General features: G+C 42.1%; 1 protein-coding gene across 2 annotated transcripts; it reads left to right on the top strand.

The window, feature by feature from the left end:
* Positions 1–25: 25 nt before the first annotated feature.
* SASS6 (SAS-6 centriolar assembly protein) lies at positions 26–17,845 on the top strand. Of its 2 annotated transcripts, none has more exons than XM_081916029.1 (17): positions 26–149; positions 3,036–3,096; positions 4,839–4,918; positions 6,114–6,218; positions 7,077–7,248; positions 8,843–8,920; positions 10,021–10,140; positions 10,222–10,413; positions 10,637–10,831; positions 11,392–11,481; positions 11,571–11,750; positions 12,285–12,366; positions 12,934–13,055; positions 13,370–13,495; positions 13,997–14,094; positions 14,580–14,674; positions 16,010–17,845. In XM_081916029.1, the coding sequence occupies exons 1-17, from the start codon at positions 79–81 to the stop codon at positions 16,096–16,098; spliced, it is 1,956 nt and encodes a 651-aa protein (XP_081772155.1). In that variant the 5' UTR covers positions 26–78; the 3' UTR covers positions 16,099–17,845. The 2 variants fall into 2 exon arrangements, with proteins under 2 accessions (XP_081772155.1, XP_081772154.1); XM_081916028.1 differs by lacking the exon at positions 26–149 and adding an exon at positions 194–336.
* Positions 17,846–17,986: the final 141 nt, after the last annotated feature.

Genomic DNA, 17,986 nt, shown 5'->3' with positions numbered 1-17,986 from the left:
TCCTCCTCCGTCCCCGAGAGGCCTCCTTCCCTCTTTTCTCCGCCCCGCGGGAGGCCGGCGCCAAACTCAAAGCGCAAGATGGCGGCGGCCGAGAGCTTGTTCAGTCAGTTGGTGCCGGTGCAGGCCAAGTGCCAGGGCTGCGAGGAGAGGTGAGCGGCGAGGCGAGGCTTCCCCACAAAGGGAGACGTTTTCCGTGTCTCCCCTCACAATGGCCTACGGGGGGCTTTCTTCTCCCCACTCCCTCCGTTGCTTGAAGGGCCGCCCTATCTCCGCCGCAGCAGGCGGGCGGTTGGCTCGTCCCCTGACGGGACTCGGGGAGACGGAGGGTCCCTTGAGGTGGGGTGTGTGGGGGCAAAATCGGCTGCTTGCCCCCCACCTCTCCAGCGCAAGACCCTTTTGAAACAGGAAAGCTGCGGTTTTCTGTAGTCTGGCCGCTTTTGAGGGGGTTTATCGAATTTTTTTTGGGGGGGGGCTTTTTCAGAGACTGGTCGTAACACGAACTCTGGCGGGCTGGGAAGACGCGTGTCACGCCTTTCAAACAACCCCCTTTCGGGATTGCAGAGAAATGTCGTGCGTTGGGGGTGTTAAAGCGCTGCGAGGCTCGGGAGCAACGGACACGGGAACCTGCGTGTTTGTGGTCCAACCGAGTTCAGCGGAGAGGAGGAGCCAGGCGCCGCACCTGAGCCTTAGGGATCTTTTGCCCCAGTTCATCCCCTTCCCAGCATGTTGGCGCCATCATTTTGCGTGTGTGTATGTTGTGTGCCGGATTTACGTATAAGCTAAACAAGCTATAGCTTAGGGACCCACTCTTTTGGGGGCCCCCAAAAAATTTAAAGGAAAAAAACCTGGGTGTACATTTCCAGAATACTGTATAAGATAATTAATAAATAAATAAAACCTGCATATAGCAATAACAGTGTAGACGCCTATGATGTAAGTAATGGGCCCCACCTGCTAGCCTGCTCCCTAAAATATCACTGGTTTTTTTCATTTCTAGTATCAGTTGCTTTGATAAAGTACATATTTTGTTATGCGCAAATGGCTTTAGATGCCTATTAGGTCCATAATTTTGTTATCTGTGTTCGACTCTTCGTGACCCCATGGACCAGGTCCATAAATTACCATATAGCATATATTCAAGACAAAAAACAGCGACAATTTGTTGTTGACAAAGGGCAGCTGGACATATAAAGAGCCCCATTACAGTACCTTCAGTGGCTTAGGGTCTCATCATACCTAAATCAGTCTCTCTCTCTCTCTCTCTCTCTCTGTGTGTATGCAAATGCATGGAAAGGTAACCATGAGCATATAGACTGGCAACTTTAAAGCATATAAAGGTAACCTTGAGCATATAGACTGGCACCTTTTAACAGGGTTGTGAGCATGAGCATAGCCAGGATTTGGTTTTTTTGGGGGGGGGTAGGACACCCCCCACCTGTCATCAACCTCTGTCTAGCAGATAGAGAATGAAGCCATCCAGACAACAGTTGTTTTAAATTACTTCATTTCGACCCCAAGTTCTCAGAAAAATCTGTCAAAATCATTTGACACTTTCTACTTTAGTTAAGTATTTTTTATTGACTTGTAAATAGAATACGTACGTTTCTGAGCGCAATGCAAAGTGCTGGGTGCTGACCTTTAAAGCCCTAAATGGCCTCGGCCCAGTGTACCTGAAGGAGCATCTCCACCCACATCGTTCAGCCCAGACACTGAGGTCCAGCTCCGAAGGCCTTTCAAACTTGAGCACACCTGCATTTGAACTTGGTGGAGCACGAAATTTGAGCCATGCTTGCTTGCTTAGAAGTAAGTCCCGTTGCAATCCTAAAAAGCTATGGCTAGGAAGCAAGTCCTGTTCAATACAGTAGGACGTAAGTTCCAAGGAAACATACATAGTAAAAATCACACTGTTACTGAGTCATTAAGTGCAGGAAGCCCATAATTTTTAAGAATGCTGTGAGCAACTTGGTGCAAACTATTTTTTGAATAGTTGAGCTCCCCCCCCCCCTTTTTGGCCTATATTATATGGAATCAGTATTTTGGTACAGCATTTTAGAATTAAAAACGGGATAATGCACTAATCAATTTAGATTTTAGAATGAATTGCACGCAACAAGCATGACTTAGTAAGTTTCTGTTTATTTCTAATTTGTGCTGCAAATTGTCTATACAAATGGAATTTGTAACAATTAGTTTATGAACAATTTGGATTAAGAACGCTACAAACCCAGAAGTAGGTGTTTTGGTTTGTGAACTTTGCCTTGGAAGCAGAACATGTTCCGCTTTCTGCTGAGTGTGTTCCATTTGTAAATTGAGTCCCCGCAACTATGGGAAAGCACACCTTGGTTTAAGAATGCTTTGGTTTAAGAACGGACTTCCGGAACGGATTAAGTTAGAAAACCAAGGTACCACTCCTCACCATCACTGCTGCCCCAGTGCTCACTGATCATGCACAATCTGCACTGGGCTCTTTTGAGTTGTTCCCACCACCTCATCCCCATTGCAAATAATAATGTAGCCTGCTGATAACTTATACTGTTTTGGCTTCATAAGGATCCACACTCAATGAGTGGGCTTGTTATTAATTAAACAATGGGTGGTATGAAACTAAGGTTCATTTAGAATAAACTCATTGAAATTAACAAACATGACTATAAAGTCCATTAATGTCAATGTGTCTACTGTAAGAAAAACTTGGTTGCATACCACTCCATATTAGTGGATTGGTTTTAGGATTAGTGATGTGTGTATAAATGAATGGTTTAGATAGCAATTTTAAAGCAAGTGGCATGTATGGAGACATTACATTAAGAAAAGTATGTGTTACCCAAGTTCACTTTTGTATTGTTGAGAAAACTTCCTAGCGGAATATAAATATAATCTAAATAATTCAATGATTAAGGCTTCATTGCTGTTTTGTAGCTTATTTTAGCACTTAATCTAATTTTTCCTGTGAAAATCTTGATCAGAGCTGAAGTACAAAATATTTCATTTAGTAAAATGAAGAATAAAGACGGAGTCACATGTCTGTTTTGCAGGCGGATAAACGTTCGTGTGAATATTGAGCTGCAATCAACAACAAATCCCATTCATAGAAAGGTTTGTATTTTGCTTGTCATGTGTTGGTTTTGCTATCCTTTAGCTGCTTCTTCATATGATCATGTTTACTAACACAGAGTAGGCTCATCGATAAAACAGCTAGCACCAAACAAATTTGATTCCATAAACAGTAGCCTTGTAAGAGGTAATAGATTTCTGGGGATTAGTAGTCTTTTCCCCCCCAAACACATACTGTGTTTCCTGAGACATTTCTTGAGTATAAACAATGCCCTAAAGGCTGGGGCATAGACAATTGAGAGGGATGATGTAGTCCAACAATATATTTTGTTGTTGTTGTTTAGTCGTTTAGTCGTGTCCGACTCTTCGTGACCCCATGGACCAGAGAACGCCAGGCACCTCTGTCCTCCACTGCCTCCCGCAGTTTGGTCAAACTCATGCTGGTAACCTCGAAAACACTATCCAACCATCTCGTCCTCTGTTGCCCCCTTCTCCTTGTGCCCTCCATCTTTCCCAACATCAGGGTCTTCTCCAGGGAGTCTTCTCTTCTCATGAGGTGGCCAAAGTACTGGAGCCTCAGCTTCACAATCAGTCCTTCCAGTGAGCACTCAGGGTTGATTTCCTTCAGTATGGAGAGGTTTGATCTTCTTGCAGTCTATGGGACTCTCAAGAGTCTCCTCCAGCACCATAATTCAAAAGCATCAATTCTTCGGTGATCAGCCTTCTTTATGGTCCAGCTCTCACTTTCATACATCACTACTGGGAAAACCATAGCTTTAACTATACGAACCTTTGTTGGCAGGGTGATGTCTCTACTTCTCAAGATGCTGTCTAGGCCTGTCATTGCCCTTCTCCCAAGAAGCAGGCGTCTTTTAATTTCGTGGCTGCTGTCACGGAGATCCACAAATCCCCATCCTTCTTGTAGGAACTGCTGTACAGTTTCTTGTGGAACATTATGAATAAGCATTGTCTTTGGGGTTAATATTTCTATGTTGTTCTGCTGTGATGTCATCTGTTGTATAGATGCATTCAAAAGTTACAAAATGCATGGGTAGGCTGTTGCTGACCTGGTTTGCATGTAACACTAAGGCATAGTTTGTTTGAATGTCCAAGCCTAGCAGAGTACCCGTGGTTTGCTTTCTACTTTGTTACTACTTTGAGCTGGTTTGCATATAATGCTAAGCTGCACAATGGTTTAGGATGAAAAAGCAGACTGCTGGAGATTGGATTGTGCGCCCTTTGTTCCTCCTGCTGTCCTCTTCCTTCTGTCAGTTAAGCCATGGTTTTGCTTAGCATGTAATCTAAACTCAGCCTTGTTATTTGTCTTTCTTAAGACAAATTGAGTGGTAACCCAGGTTTGTTATTAGGTTTGCAGCTCATCTTGTGACAGCCAAGAAAAAGGCCTTTTTGTTGTGGTACCCTGCCAGTGAAACAGTCTCCCTTGAGAGAAGGCAAACACCTACTCTTGGTTAGCAGTGGTTGCTAAAAACATACTACTACTTCAGGTTTTTGCTAACCATTAATATCAGCATATTGATTTTATCTTAACTTTTTTGCTCCTGAATTTATTGTTTTTATTGTATTTTTTGTGTTTGATTATGAACCACCTTGATATTTTTTTTTCTTAATCAAAGGGGATATGGAAATATTTAAATAAATTGAAAACAATCCATAGCTAAAACAAACTGTTACATACAGTGCAGTGTGCAGACGCAGCCACTGAATGCGTGACTCCGAAAGAATTGTGAAGCTGTAATAAATTTCTCCAAACTATTTTCTTCTAGGATTTAGTTGTTCGTCTAACTGACGATTCCGACCCCTTCTTTCTATACAATCTTGTTATTTCTGAGGAAGATTTTCAAAGGTAAGTTACCAAGTTCTGATTAGAAAATACTTAGATAAAAGTTTGAGTAGCTGCGTTTTAGCTAATGATTATTATGAACATTGTTCCTATGTACCTAATGACTTGCATATCTCAGAAGGAAAAAGGAGATTCCAACTAAACATCAAGAATAACTTTCTGACGCTAAGAACTGTTTGACAGTGGAACAGACTCCCACAAGACCTGTTGGACTCTCCTTCCTTGGAGGTTTTTAAGCAGAGGTTGGATGGTCATCTGTCATGTATGAACTAATTGAGATTTCTGTCTTGCAGGGTGTTGGACCAGATGACCCTCAAGGTCCTTTCCAACTCTACACTTCTATGATTTAGTAACAAATACAGTGGTGCCTCGCAAGACGAAATTAATTCGTTCCGCAAGTCTTTTCGTCTTGCGAGTTTTTCGTCTTGCGAAGCACGGTTTTCCATAGGAATGCTTTGAAAATCAATCAATGCGTTCCTATGGAAACCGCCTTCAGACCAGGTCCGGGGACAGTCTGTCCCCGGACCTCTTCTGAAGGCCGGCGGGGGGCGAAAGTCTTTGCTTCCCCCCCCGCCTGCCTTCCCGGGACAGCGGAGACTTATCCGCTGTCCCGGGGCGATCTTAAAATGCTGGCGGGCGGCAGCGCTGCCGCCCGCCAGCATTTTAAAATCGCCCCGGGACAGCGGAGGAATTCTCCGCTGTCCCGGGGCGATTTAAAAGCCCCCGGGAAGGCAGGCAGGGGGGACAAAGACTTTTGCCCCCCGCCAGCCTTCAGAAGAGGTCCTGGACCTCTTCTGAAGGCGGGCGGGGGGCAAAAGTCTTTGCTCCCCCCCGCCTGCCTTCAAAAGCCATCCGGGATAGCGGGAAGCGCTTCCCTGCTATCCTGGACTGCTTTTAAAATGCTGGCGGTGGGGAGCAAAGCCTTTCGGCCCCCGCCGGCCTTCCTGGACCTCTTCTGAAGGCCGGAGGGGGGGGAGGCTTTGCTCCCCACCGCTAGCATTTAAAAGAGGTCCCCGGAGATTTCCCTATGGGCTTTCTTCTTGCGAAGCAAGCCCATAGGGAAATTCGTTTTGCGAAGCGCCTCCAAAACAAAACCCTTTCGTCTAGCGGGTTTTTCGTCTTGCGAGGCGTTCGTCTTGCGGGGCACCACTGTATTCTATAGGAATACATATTCATTATACTCTTTCTTTTTATACAGTTTAAAACTCCAGCAGAGTCTTCTGGTAGATTTTTCTGCTTTTCCTCAGCGATTTATAGACCTTCTTCAACATTGCATCCAAGAACAAAATAAAGACATCCCAAGGTTAGTAAAACTTAAGCAGTAGTCTATATTTTCTTTAAAACAAGTAATACAAACAACAAAAGTAGCATTCAAGGAGGCTGATTTTTGTCTAAAGCACTTACCGTATTTATTTTATTAACACCATTTGAAATCTCACGTTCAGTAGGAAAACAAAATGGGCAATGCAAAACCTATGGGCAGGAATCAGCTAATGGAAGCCTGCACAAGGGGGCTTTCCCCCTCTTCTGTCCCCATGCCCTCTCTCAAATTGACATGGGGAAGGGGCAGGAGATCTGCTAGAACAGTGAGCTGGAGGAGGAGAAGGCTGACTGTCCCATCAGGCAAGGAGAAATGTTTGTGCTGCAATCTGCTTAGCTCCAATTATTTCATATAAATCTATCAACTACATTTTGCTTTGACTTGGCTCTAGGAGTGCTAGTTGGGGTTGTTGACACCCTTTAAGTGGAGAACACATACCTCTTGCTGCAATAGAGTTAGAGGCAAAGTACAAACTCTGACCAGTGCATCTAATACTCTGTTATAGTGCAATGTGCCTTCCCCCCACCAGCTGCTTCCTTATTCCCTATCCTTTGTCTTTTCATGAGCTACTTGCAAAAGATTGTTGCTGGCTTTTTAAATAAGGCTTGCAGACTTCTTAGGAAAAGGTTGTTGCACCTGCATTGATCCACACTGCTACCAGTGGGCAGAGGAAGTAGCCAGTATTTGTAATGATTGGTGGATTAACACACCAATTGGATAGCAGTGGAGTTGGAAGAGTTATTTCCTTTGTACCAGCCTACCCTTCCATAAGGATATGTGTGTCATGTGCTGAGAGACCCAGCTAACAAGTAATTTTTAATGTGTTCTTACTCTTTTTAGGTTTTTGCTGCACCTGGTTTCATCAGGCCCTAATTTAGATCACACCCCTGCTTTTTTAAATGTGGTTGAGACAAACCCATTTAAACACCTCACCCACTTATCACTGAAATTCCTACCAGGAAATGATGCAGAAATCAAGAAGTTTCTGGCAACCTGTTTGAAATGTGTTAAGGTAAAACTAAGTTTTCAAGTGTATGTTTTGGGTTACATTTTCGGATCTTTTGGCATAGTGAATAGCTTGGGTTACTTTGTCAAAACAAGGAAGCAAAATATAAAGTTGTGGGGTGTGTCCTGCTGTGTGGTCTGGCATACTCTGCTTTTCTTTTCATGACAGTGGTGTAACAAGGCCACCTTGACATAAGTTTTCTATATTTTACAATTGAAAGTTCACACATCACATTAAACCAATGTCGAAATAAAGTACAGTGGTGCCTCGCAAGACGAAATTAATTCGTTCCGCAAGTTTTTTCTTCTTGCGAGTTTTTCGTCTTGCGAAGCACGGTTTCCCATAGGAATGCATTGAAAATCAATCAATGCGTTCTTATGGAGACTGTCCAGGGACAGAGAGGAAGCGCTGCACGCCTTCCCCTCTGTCCCCGGACCTGTTTTAAAGCAAGGGGCAGCGGGGAGAAGATTGCTTCTCCCCGTTGCCTGCCCCGCAATCTCCGGGGACAAGAGGGGAAGGCGTGGGCGCCTTCCCCTCTGTCCCCGCACCTGTTTAAAGCAAGGGGCGGCGGGGAGAAGATTGCTTCTCCCCGTTGCCTGCCCCGCAATCTCCGGGGACACGGGAAGGCGTGCGCGGTCTGTCCCCGGACCTGTTTAAAGCAAGGGGCGGCGGGGAGAAGATTGCCTGCCCCGTTGCCTGCCCCTGTTTTAAAGCAAGGGAAGGGGCAGCGGGGAGAATCGCTTCTCCCCGTTGCCGCCCCTTGGTTCAAAAGGGGTCCGGGGACAGAGGGGAAGGCATGCGCGCCTTCCCCTCTGTCCCCGGAGATTGCGGGGCTGGCAACAGGGAGAAGCAATCTTCTCCCCGCTGCCCCTTGCTTCAAAAGAGGTCCGGGGACAGCGGGGAAGACGCTTTGTCATTTTGCGAAGCAAGCCCATAGGGAAATGCGTCTTGCAAAGCGGCTAAGAAAACGAAAAACTCCTTCATCTAGCGAGTTTTTCGTCTTCCGAGGCGTTCGTCTTGCGGGGTACCACTGTACAGTTTAATGTGAAATTGCTGGTGCTCCTGCTGCACTGCCAGGAACAAGTTACGTTCTGGATTATCGTCATCTGGACTTGGGTTTTGGTTTCTTTCTCTCCAGCCAAACTATTAATTGAATCCAAGGTTTGTTCTTGGCTTACCACTCATGATTTGTTTGAGGGAAAGAAGCCTCAGGCCTGTGTTTGTTTCCTTGTAGCGCAGCGGAATAAAAGCAAACCACCTGTGAGTTCAGCAGTGTGCACCAACATGCTGTTCATTCACATTAAACCATGCTTCATTTTAACTATGGTTTAATGTGATATGCAAATGAGGCCAGTGCATCTTTCAGAATTAGGCCTATGGAAAGGCACCTAATAGTTAAGTAGCCCAACTCCTGTAACAGGAGTGAGTTTGTATCTGATGTGCTGAATAGCAGTGCAGTCCTACGCATTTTTACTCAGAAGTAATCTCCCTGTGTCCAGTAGGACTTGATTCCAAGTGAGAATGTTTAGGATTGTAGGTTTAATGATTTCAAGAACTGGGAAGGGTTGCATTGACCGACAAAGCTGTCAACTGTACCTAGGAAGAAAAATTGCTGCTGGAACAGAAACTTAGAAAAACAGACGAGGACCTTACAAGACAGCTGAACTATGCCCAGCAGGTAAGAGCAGAATTCCACTGTGGTTCAACTGATAGAAAATTAATGTTAAAAAAAAACCCCACCCTGTGTTGGGTTGTATACAATGTTACCTGTGTGAGAGCAAAACTTCCACTGTTGTAAGCACTGGGGCATCACCTTCCTCTAGTTGAGATTCCTGCTTTGGACTATATGACCTTCGGGCGGGGTCCTAACCAATTCTACAATTCTCTAATTCTTTACCCTCTCCCCTGCATGTCCTTAAAATGACAACCCCTCTGGAACAGATTTTTGGAGTACATTGGGGGGCTGCACAGAGGATTATTACTGTATTGTGTTTACTTAATGACCTTTTTGTACCTGACCCTTTAGAAAGAAAAAGTCTGACAGATCCTTACCCCAAGGGGCACTCAAATCAAAGTCAGACATAGCAAAACATAGCATAGGTGTGGGCAGGGCAGGGAAAGAACATGCAATTCAATTTGTTGCACTAAGGTGTCGGGGCTAAGAGAATGAGCCCAAAGGCTCCCCATGAAATTGTGTTTTGAGGGGTGGGATTAAAAAAAAAATGAAGAAGATTATTGTCTCTGTTTTATTGAATTCATTGTATAAATACTGTGTCTAAATTTAGGATCTGTGATATGCCTTCTTGCTGAGAATTCAGTACAGGAGGAGAGGAAATGATTTAAGAATAGCTGCATTAGATGGCTGAAGCAAAAGCGACAGAGTTCTCTGGCTCCTTGAAGTGTAACCAACTTATTGCAGCTTGTGCTAAAATAGGCAAAAGCCTGTTTCATCAGATGCATGGGAGGTTAAGGGTAGGCTTAGCTGTAAAAGCTCATATTGCACTTAAGTTTTAGTGTTTAAGGTGCTATAGGTTTCTGTAAAAACAGAAGAATTATGTGTGTCTATATAAGGATGTAAAGTGCAAAGCAATCACGTGTTTTTTGGGGGGGATAGCTGTGATGTGGGAAATGTTCTGTAGGCTAGTCTTTGCAGTGGGATGTGTTTGTAATAGGATAACCTGCCTGTAACCATATATAAAGCACTGGCATAGTATTGATTAAAACCCTTCAATTACATGCAAGTTGGCCATCTTACTATTTTTATTTTCTCATATTTAGAGCTTGTCAGAAAAGAGCAGGGAATTGGACAAGTTGAGAAATGAATTGGCATCCAAAACAGCATCTCTAACGAACAAATATACCCAGGAACTGACAAATGAGAAGGAGAAAGCTCTGCAGGTGTGTAAAGAGACGCCTATATACATCTAGCAGAATCCTTATGCCTTTAGTAGTTGCTCAAGTAATTGCTGTTCTTTGCAGGCACAAGCACAATATCAACAACAGAATGAGCAACAGAAAAGGGATCTGGAAAGCCTGCATCAGAAAACAGTGCAGCAGCTGCAGAATAGGTTGAAGGAATTGGAAAATGTCAACAAGGAGCTAATGGAAAGGAGATACAAAGGCGATTCGACAGTCAGAGAACTTAAAGCGAAATTGTCTGGCATAGAAGATGTAAGTTATATTCAACTATTAAGATCTACATTGGGAGACAATTTGATAGTTTCCAGTCACTCATATAAATATACTAAATGTTGCCAGTTATGTATTGAAAACAAGTTTTTTGTTTTGTTTTTGTAGAATATGCTTAACTTCTGTCAAGCATGAAACAAAGCATGAATTTTTGCCAGCAACATTTTTGTTAAAATGCTTGTAAAATATTTCTTCAACCACATAGGAATGCCAGAGAGCAAACCAGGAAGTTCTGTCTCTACGTCGAGAGAATGCTACCCTAGATGCTGAATGCCATGAAAAGGAAAAACTAGTAAATCAGCTGCAGACTCGAGTTGCTGTTTTAGAACAGGAGGTCAAAAGCAAGGAGGATCTGGTTACTAGGGCAAAAGAAGTATCGGATGCAACACATGAGCAAAAGGTTCTTAATTTTACTTTCTAGAATACAGCAGTACTTTAACTCATGGAGAATTGAATGCTGAAATGAAAGAACATGAGCTACAATCCAAAAAGCTGCTTATCTGTGCATAGCTGGGGTTCCTCATGCCCAATCTACTTTACTTCCTATTTGATACAACATAAGTGTTGTGCTCCTCAATATGCCCTTGAAATTCCTTTTAAGTTTTAAAAATAGTGTGCTGTGTGACATGGGACATTCCCATTAGAGAAACAAATCCAAAAGCTGCTGGGCACACACAGATAGTTATGTAGTTCTCTGGGTTATGGCTATATTTAGAAAGTGTAGGCAATACTACAATTTATTGACTTTTTAAAAAGTTATATATTTCACCACACTGTAGTAACTATAGTAATATAAATAAGCATTTTTGGATGTGATAGGCTTTCCAGAAATTGCTAGCATTTTACATTACAGAATAGGAATTTCAGAACTAATGTTCTTGTTACTTTATGCAACAGATCCATGTGAATATTTCTTGGCAAAACAAAACCTCCCTAATACAATATATGCTTTTTTAAAAGGTAAACCTGGAAAAAAATATAGAAAAGAAACAAATTCAAATAGGAAATCTCGAAACAACACTAAAGTCACTATCATCTGAACTCCTTAAGGTTTGTTTAAAACACGTTATTGTCCTTCTTGATGATGATTATTTGACTTCATGTTTTTCCTGATTTAAAATTCTGCGGTTGTTTATTAGGCCAATGAGATAATAAAGAAATTGCAAGGCGATGTAAAGACTCTAATGAGCAAACTCAAGCTGAAAAATACAGTAACAATTCAGCAAGAAAAACTCTTGGCTGAAAAAGAAGAAAAACTGCAGAAAGAACAGAAGGATCTACAGGAAGCAGAAAGTTCTCTCCGAGCAAAAGAGCAAGAGGTAACTTGAGGGTCAGGTTTCTATCCAGTAAGTGTTTTTTTTGTTGTTTTTTTTAAAGATGCTTAACTTTAAACTCATGCTATGTCAGTTCATTCTAGGTCTCTGCCTTGAATCATAATCCCTGTACATATGATTGGCAGACCAATTCTATGGTGTGGTGGAAATACCATCAGTATGAGCTTTTCAATAGACTTAATACACTTTGCTTTTAAAGTAAGCTTTGGTGCTGCCGATTAAACTGCTATGGACTGATAGTGTTAAAACATAGGTAGGCAAACTAAGGCCCGGGGGTCGGATCTGGCCCAATCGCCTTCTAAATCCGGCCTGCGGACCGTGCAGGAATCAGCATGTTTTTACATGAGTAGAATGTGTTCTTTTATTTAAAATGCATCTCTGGGATATTTGTGGGGCATTCGTTCATTTCTCTCCCCCCCCCCAAATATAGATATAGTCCAGCCCCCCACAAGGTCTGAGGGACAGTGGACTGGCCCCCTGCTGAAAAGGTTTGCTGACCCCTGTGTTAAAACATTTCAGGTGTGCAAGTTGCAGGAACAACTGGAAGCTACAGTACAGAAGCTGGAGGAAAGCAAGCATCTTCTCAAAACGAATGAAAACGGTGTGTGTATATGAGATTCTTGCATTAGCCACTAATATCTAATTCTAACAATTGAAGCTGGTTTGAGACGTAATCTCACTTTCGTGGGTCTACAAATTCTATGTTCTTAGATATGTGGCAGTTGAACAGCTTTCAGTTAAGGAAGTACAAGCATGTAAATATTATTGTGCAAAGACGAAGAATTCTGTTTGGCAGCTGGAACCTAAAGAAGAATTTCTGGGGCTGTCATATTCCTCCCCTTTTGTTTCCTTCTCTCTTCTGCAACTTCATTATGTAATTTAAATTTTTAATAAATAATTCCTGAATGTAATTTCCCCACTTCCCATCTATTGTGTAAGGCTGTTGGAGAGTACTGACTAGGTTTCTCAGTCTCTAATTTAATATATCACAAAACTGAGACTGCAGTCCTACACCCAAGCATGTTGAACTTGATGGACTGACTTCAGTGTAAACATTCATAGGATGGCACTGTGAATTATTTACGTATACTGAGCTATGGTTTAGATTTAAAACAGCAGATAAAAGTCCTGAAAAGTGAAAAACCTGGTGCACATTTTTTCTTTGTAGTCATCACATGGCTAAACAAGCAGCTGAATGAAATTCAGATGACGAGGAAGCAAGAAGTGTCAGGAACATCTACTAGTCCTAGTGGTACCACTCCAAGAACTGGCATTTCACCTCACAGTATGGTAATAGTAATGTCCTTAAGAATTTTTGTATGGTCCTCCTGGTCCTTTCCCTCTCCTATAGTGTTAATTTCTACACGTACTGGGAGAGAAGGAAGTGCTTATACCTAATATCCACTACCATTAAGATACAAATAGAGGAATTTGTTTTCAACTGGACAGAGTACAGTACAAATAATGAAGTACTATATAAATTATTAGTATAGTTTAATTTTGGATGTGTTTGCTTTTAAATACAAAAAAGGTATGAAAGGAGCTTTGTAACTAATAGTGTGCTGTTGTTGCCCTGGCTTTATAATTTAATTTTTCTTTTGCAGGTTGATAGCAGAATTCCATTTTTGAATTCAGGACTAGGCTATCCCATCTCTCCTTTGCTGCCTTTTCAAAGTTTCCCAGATACAGTGGCTGTCAAAAGCATCAACCAGCAAACTTCAGGACAAAAGGCAGGCACCCAAATATATAATTTTATATTCTATTGCATCTTTCCAAATTAGCATTATAAGCTGCTGCACACCCAGAATACAGGCTTTAAGAATACGTGTAACAAGGACTAAGCTTCAAGTTCTCATATGGAGAAACTGCTACCTGTGGCAGCAGAACTAAAAAAAATATTTTTTAATGAACAAAAAAATTACCCTGTCACTGTTTTGGCAAACCTCATCCCACAGGAACAACTCTTTCCCCTCTTAAGTTGTTGAAATCTCTTAGCCTCTCCTTTTCACAGGTATATAAAGTGAAATTAATTTTCACAACTGCCCTCCTTTGTAATTTCAACAAAATACTGGGCATGTGGAAGCCTAAGGTTTATGCCTTAGCGGCTTAAATTAAGTTTTAGTGTTGTGCGTATCAACCAGATTTTAGGATAATTCTTCTCAGCATTCTTTAATGTATAATTAAAGCCTAGACATAGAAATGTGAGTGTGTGAAAAATTTTCTGTCTCCAGCAGGTTCAGTTCAATATGCAGCCTCAAGAGACCAACAGATGTTCAGATTCGCAGCCAGGGATTCCTGTGATGACGAATCACCCAACAAATAAAGAGAAGTGAGTGCTTGTGCTTTTAGTTTAGGAGTGGTCCATCGGTGGCCCTGGCCTAATTATGGGTGGAGGTTGCCAGAAGAGAGGAAAGGGGTGCCAAAATAGATGGCACAAAGTCCTTTGGCAAGAGTGATTGTCCCTCTGCTGGCAGTCTGCAGGATGTGGGGAGAGAAAAGGAGTGGGAAGGAAGGAAGGAAAGCAGGTATCTACATCCTGAATGTGTCTCCCATCATATTATCCCTGAAGGAATGTGGCCTTTGACTGAAAGGGACTCCCATTAGCACCAGCCAGCAGGTTGGACTACAACTCTGACCGTCCCCAACACCATCTGGAGAGTTTGACTTCTTCTAAAGAAAGCAGTATTTTAGGAGACCATAAAATGTATTATTTGAAGATCTTATGAAACCCCAGCTTAGTGAACTTAGAAACATTCTTTGAGTCTGGCAAACTGAAATGGTTTCTTCTTATTAAGTATCTTTCTTCTGATTTAGTGGGGAAAACATGGGATTGGAAGCAAAATATTTGAAGAAAAGAGAAGACAGCATTCCTTTACGAAGGCTCAGCCAAAACACATCTCACAACACAGGTGGGCAAGCATGCATGTGCATTAAACTTACCGTATTTTTCGCTCTATAACATGCACCTGACCATAACACGCACGTAGTTTTTAGAGGAGGAAAACAAGAAAAAAATATTCTAAACGAAACAGTGGATGTATGATTTTTGTGGTTCATGCTGTGGCCACAGACATGTGATCTGACGGTGAGTTTGGGGTAGCCCAATGCAAAAATCCTGAGGATCCATGTGGATCCATGCTTTGTAACCACGTTTTTGCACCATTGCGGCCCCATGAAACAGTGGGTGCGTGTGTTTTTTGGTGCAGGCTGTAGCTATGGATATGCTATGTGATCTGATGGTGAATTTGGGGTGACCTAGTGCAAAAATCCTGAGGATCCATGTGGATCCATGCTTTGTAACCACGTTTTTGCACCATTGCGGCCCCATGAAACAGTGGGTGTGGGTGTTTTTTGGGTAGCCATGGATATGCTATGTGATCTGATGGTGAATTTGGGGTGACCTAGTGCAAAAATCCTGAGGATCCATGTGGATCCGTGCTTTGTAAACACGTTTTAAGTGGGGAGGGAAGGAAAAGAACTCAAGGGACAAGGAGCACGCGTGGGGGGTGTGGAGAAGGATGCTGCTGATAAGTCGGAGGGAGAGCGCAGGGAGAGTGAAAGGGAAGCAGCAGGAGGAGAAGGAGCCCCCCCCCTCTCTCTCTCTCTCTCTCTCTCTCTCTCTCTCTCTCTCTCACACACACACACACACACACACACACACACACAGAGTGTCAATTCTAAAGTCGGAGGGAGAGCGCAGGGAGAGTGAAAGGGAAGCAGGAGGAGGAGAACGATAGCTCAAGCACACACACACAGCCCCTATAGTGGCTAATCCAACATCGGACAGCAAAAAACTGCAGGCAGGGACAGAGAGCACGGGGTTGTTTTAAAGAAGCCAACCCCGCTCTGCTTCTCTCCCTCCTCCCGGCTAGGCTGGCTGAAAAGCTTTGCAGCTACTTAGCAGCTCAGTGGGGAGGAGAGAGGTTGTTTTAAAGAGGACGGGGGTAAAGCAGCCAAGCCCGCTCTGCTTCTCTCCCTCCTCCCCAGCTCAGCTCGCTGACAGGAGCCGCTTACACCCGCTTTGCTGTTTCAAAGCGAGCCACCGACAGCTCACAACTGCAGCAGATTCCCCCGCCATCTCTAGGCATTCGCTCCATAACACGCACAGACATTTCCCCTTACTTTCTAGGAGGAAAAATCTGCGTGTTATGGAGCGAAATTTACGGTAAAATGTGAGAAGTTGCTCTAAAACTTTTTGAAATCTTCTGAAGCTGTTCATTTAAGATAATTTTCCCCATTATTAGGACACCTGAAGTCAACTGCCTTGATAAAAACTCAAATACCAGCCAAATCTGCAGCACCTTCCAGACCCTCTGCTTACTTCCCTGGATAGTGGACAACGTATTTGCCATGGTAAAAAGTTTAGCAGCAGTTGCAATTCTTTTTATGATTATCTCCCCTGTAAAGTGTTAACATAAACTCATTTAGTAAGCAATGAAATATCTGAGAGATAACAAGAGCTAGTTTTTTGGTCTGCTTACATTGTAATGTGAATTACAGAAATTTCCTAACAAGACTTCCAACATTGTAAGGACCCAAATGAGGGATTGAGCAATTTTGTATCACTTATCACCAAAGTGCACTGATGGGAAGAAAGGTTTGCAATTTCTCTCCCAGGCTGAATTCTCTGCGCTACATGTTTCTTCTTGGATATGGACCTCAGAGATAAAAACTCATCTTTGAAGCCTTGGAGCCTTTTCTTTATTTTAAAACTTGTCAAAGTTACTATGCACTTCAGCTGTGACTCTTCACGTCATCGCTACCAGCTCCTAGTTACATTTAAATTAAAATTTTACCAAGGATGAGCTCATCCATTCATTCTTTGCAACACTTCTGAGGCTTTTGGAAGTGCAAAAATGTCCTACTTACCATGTCAAACTAAATTACCTTAATATTGTCTGTCTGTGGCTTATTTGGCCAGATGGTGGCACTCTTAATAAACGTACTGAACCTTTCCTAACTTTACAGGGAGAAAAGTAAATAAGCTCCTCCAGGTTTATTTTGCAATCTTACAAATTTATTTTTCATTGCTCCTAAATATAAGTAATTTGGTAGTGTTCCACTAATTTCAGTGGGACATTGAGCAGTGCAAAAATCCACCAAGATTCCTAATAGTAAGCAAGTGTGTCTAGTTCTTACCAGGGTTCAGGAGGCATTACTTGCCATGGTTGAATATCAAATGCAGCAGTCTAAATTAGATTTGCCAGGTGAGTTCAGCCTTACAGCAAACTCTTATTTTCATTTAATTTTGAAATATATCAACTTTTTATATCTTAATGGTCTGTAGTATAATATCAGAGTATCTTTAACATTCTAAGTGACTGTTCAACATTTGAATCACAACAAAGGATAATTTTGCTGCTTTTCAAATTATTTTAAACTTAGGATGTCAGTTTTTAAGTTGTAAAATGTTGCAGTCAATGTACTGTGGCATGATTTAAGAAGTCTTATGTTACATAAAACTGGTGCATACCTATAGCAAAACAACTTTTGTAAAATTAATGAAAATCAGCAATCCTTCAAAATGATTTTGAGGCCTTTACATTGCTACTGCAATCAGTAAGATATATAAGCACTATTCTGATTCTCCCAAAAGCTATGGAATTTCAGAATACTTGATGGTGGGTGATTAATGTACAGTGCAAGACCTATTAATCTCAGTGGGTTGTGATTACACTTCTCTATTCTAAATAGCAGCAGTGTAAGATTTTTGCAAAGCATTTTTTTTATCAGTCTCACTGATTTATATTGGGAACTCTACATGTGTGATTTCAAAATTGAAGTGTCATTTCTTTAGCTGTTAGCAGTCATGATATTCAAGTCTCTTAAAGGTGGTTAGTATAGTAGGTTGTTACCCACTTATGAGTGGCTTGCTTTTTTAGCACATGGGCTTTTTGTATATTGTTACAGGTGTGTAAATACAAATTATTTGAACATGTATGGCAGAATCATTCTTTGCAGTGTAAAATTTGTACATTTGTCTTTTAATCAGAATGCATGTTCACATGTATCTAAATGCTCATTTCAGTAAATTTTCAAATAAAATGAAACAAATACTGCTGGTGGAATTAATCTATAAATTTTGACTCTTAAGAGAAGATGCAAACATTTAATTTTGTTAACTGACAAAAGCTAAGGGTTGCATGGTATTAAGGCTACAATCCTACAAAGGCTTACGTGGGTCTGACTTCTCAACAAATATGACACAGGATTGCAAATGC

This window comes from Podarcis melisellensis, assembly GCF_964234715.1.
Source record: "Podarcis melisellensis genome assembly, chromosome: 6".
In the NCBI taxonomy this organism is placed as follows: Eukaryota; Metazoa; Chordata; class Lepidosauria; order Squamata; family Lacertidae; genus Podarcis; species Podarcis melisellensis.
This window is presented reverse-complemented; position numbering and strand designations above follow the sequence as displayed.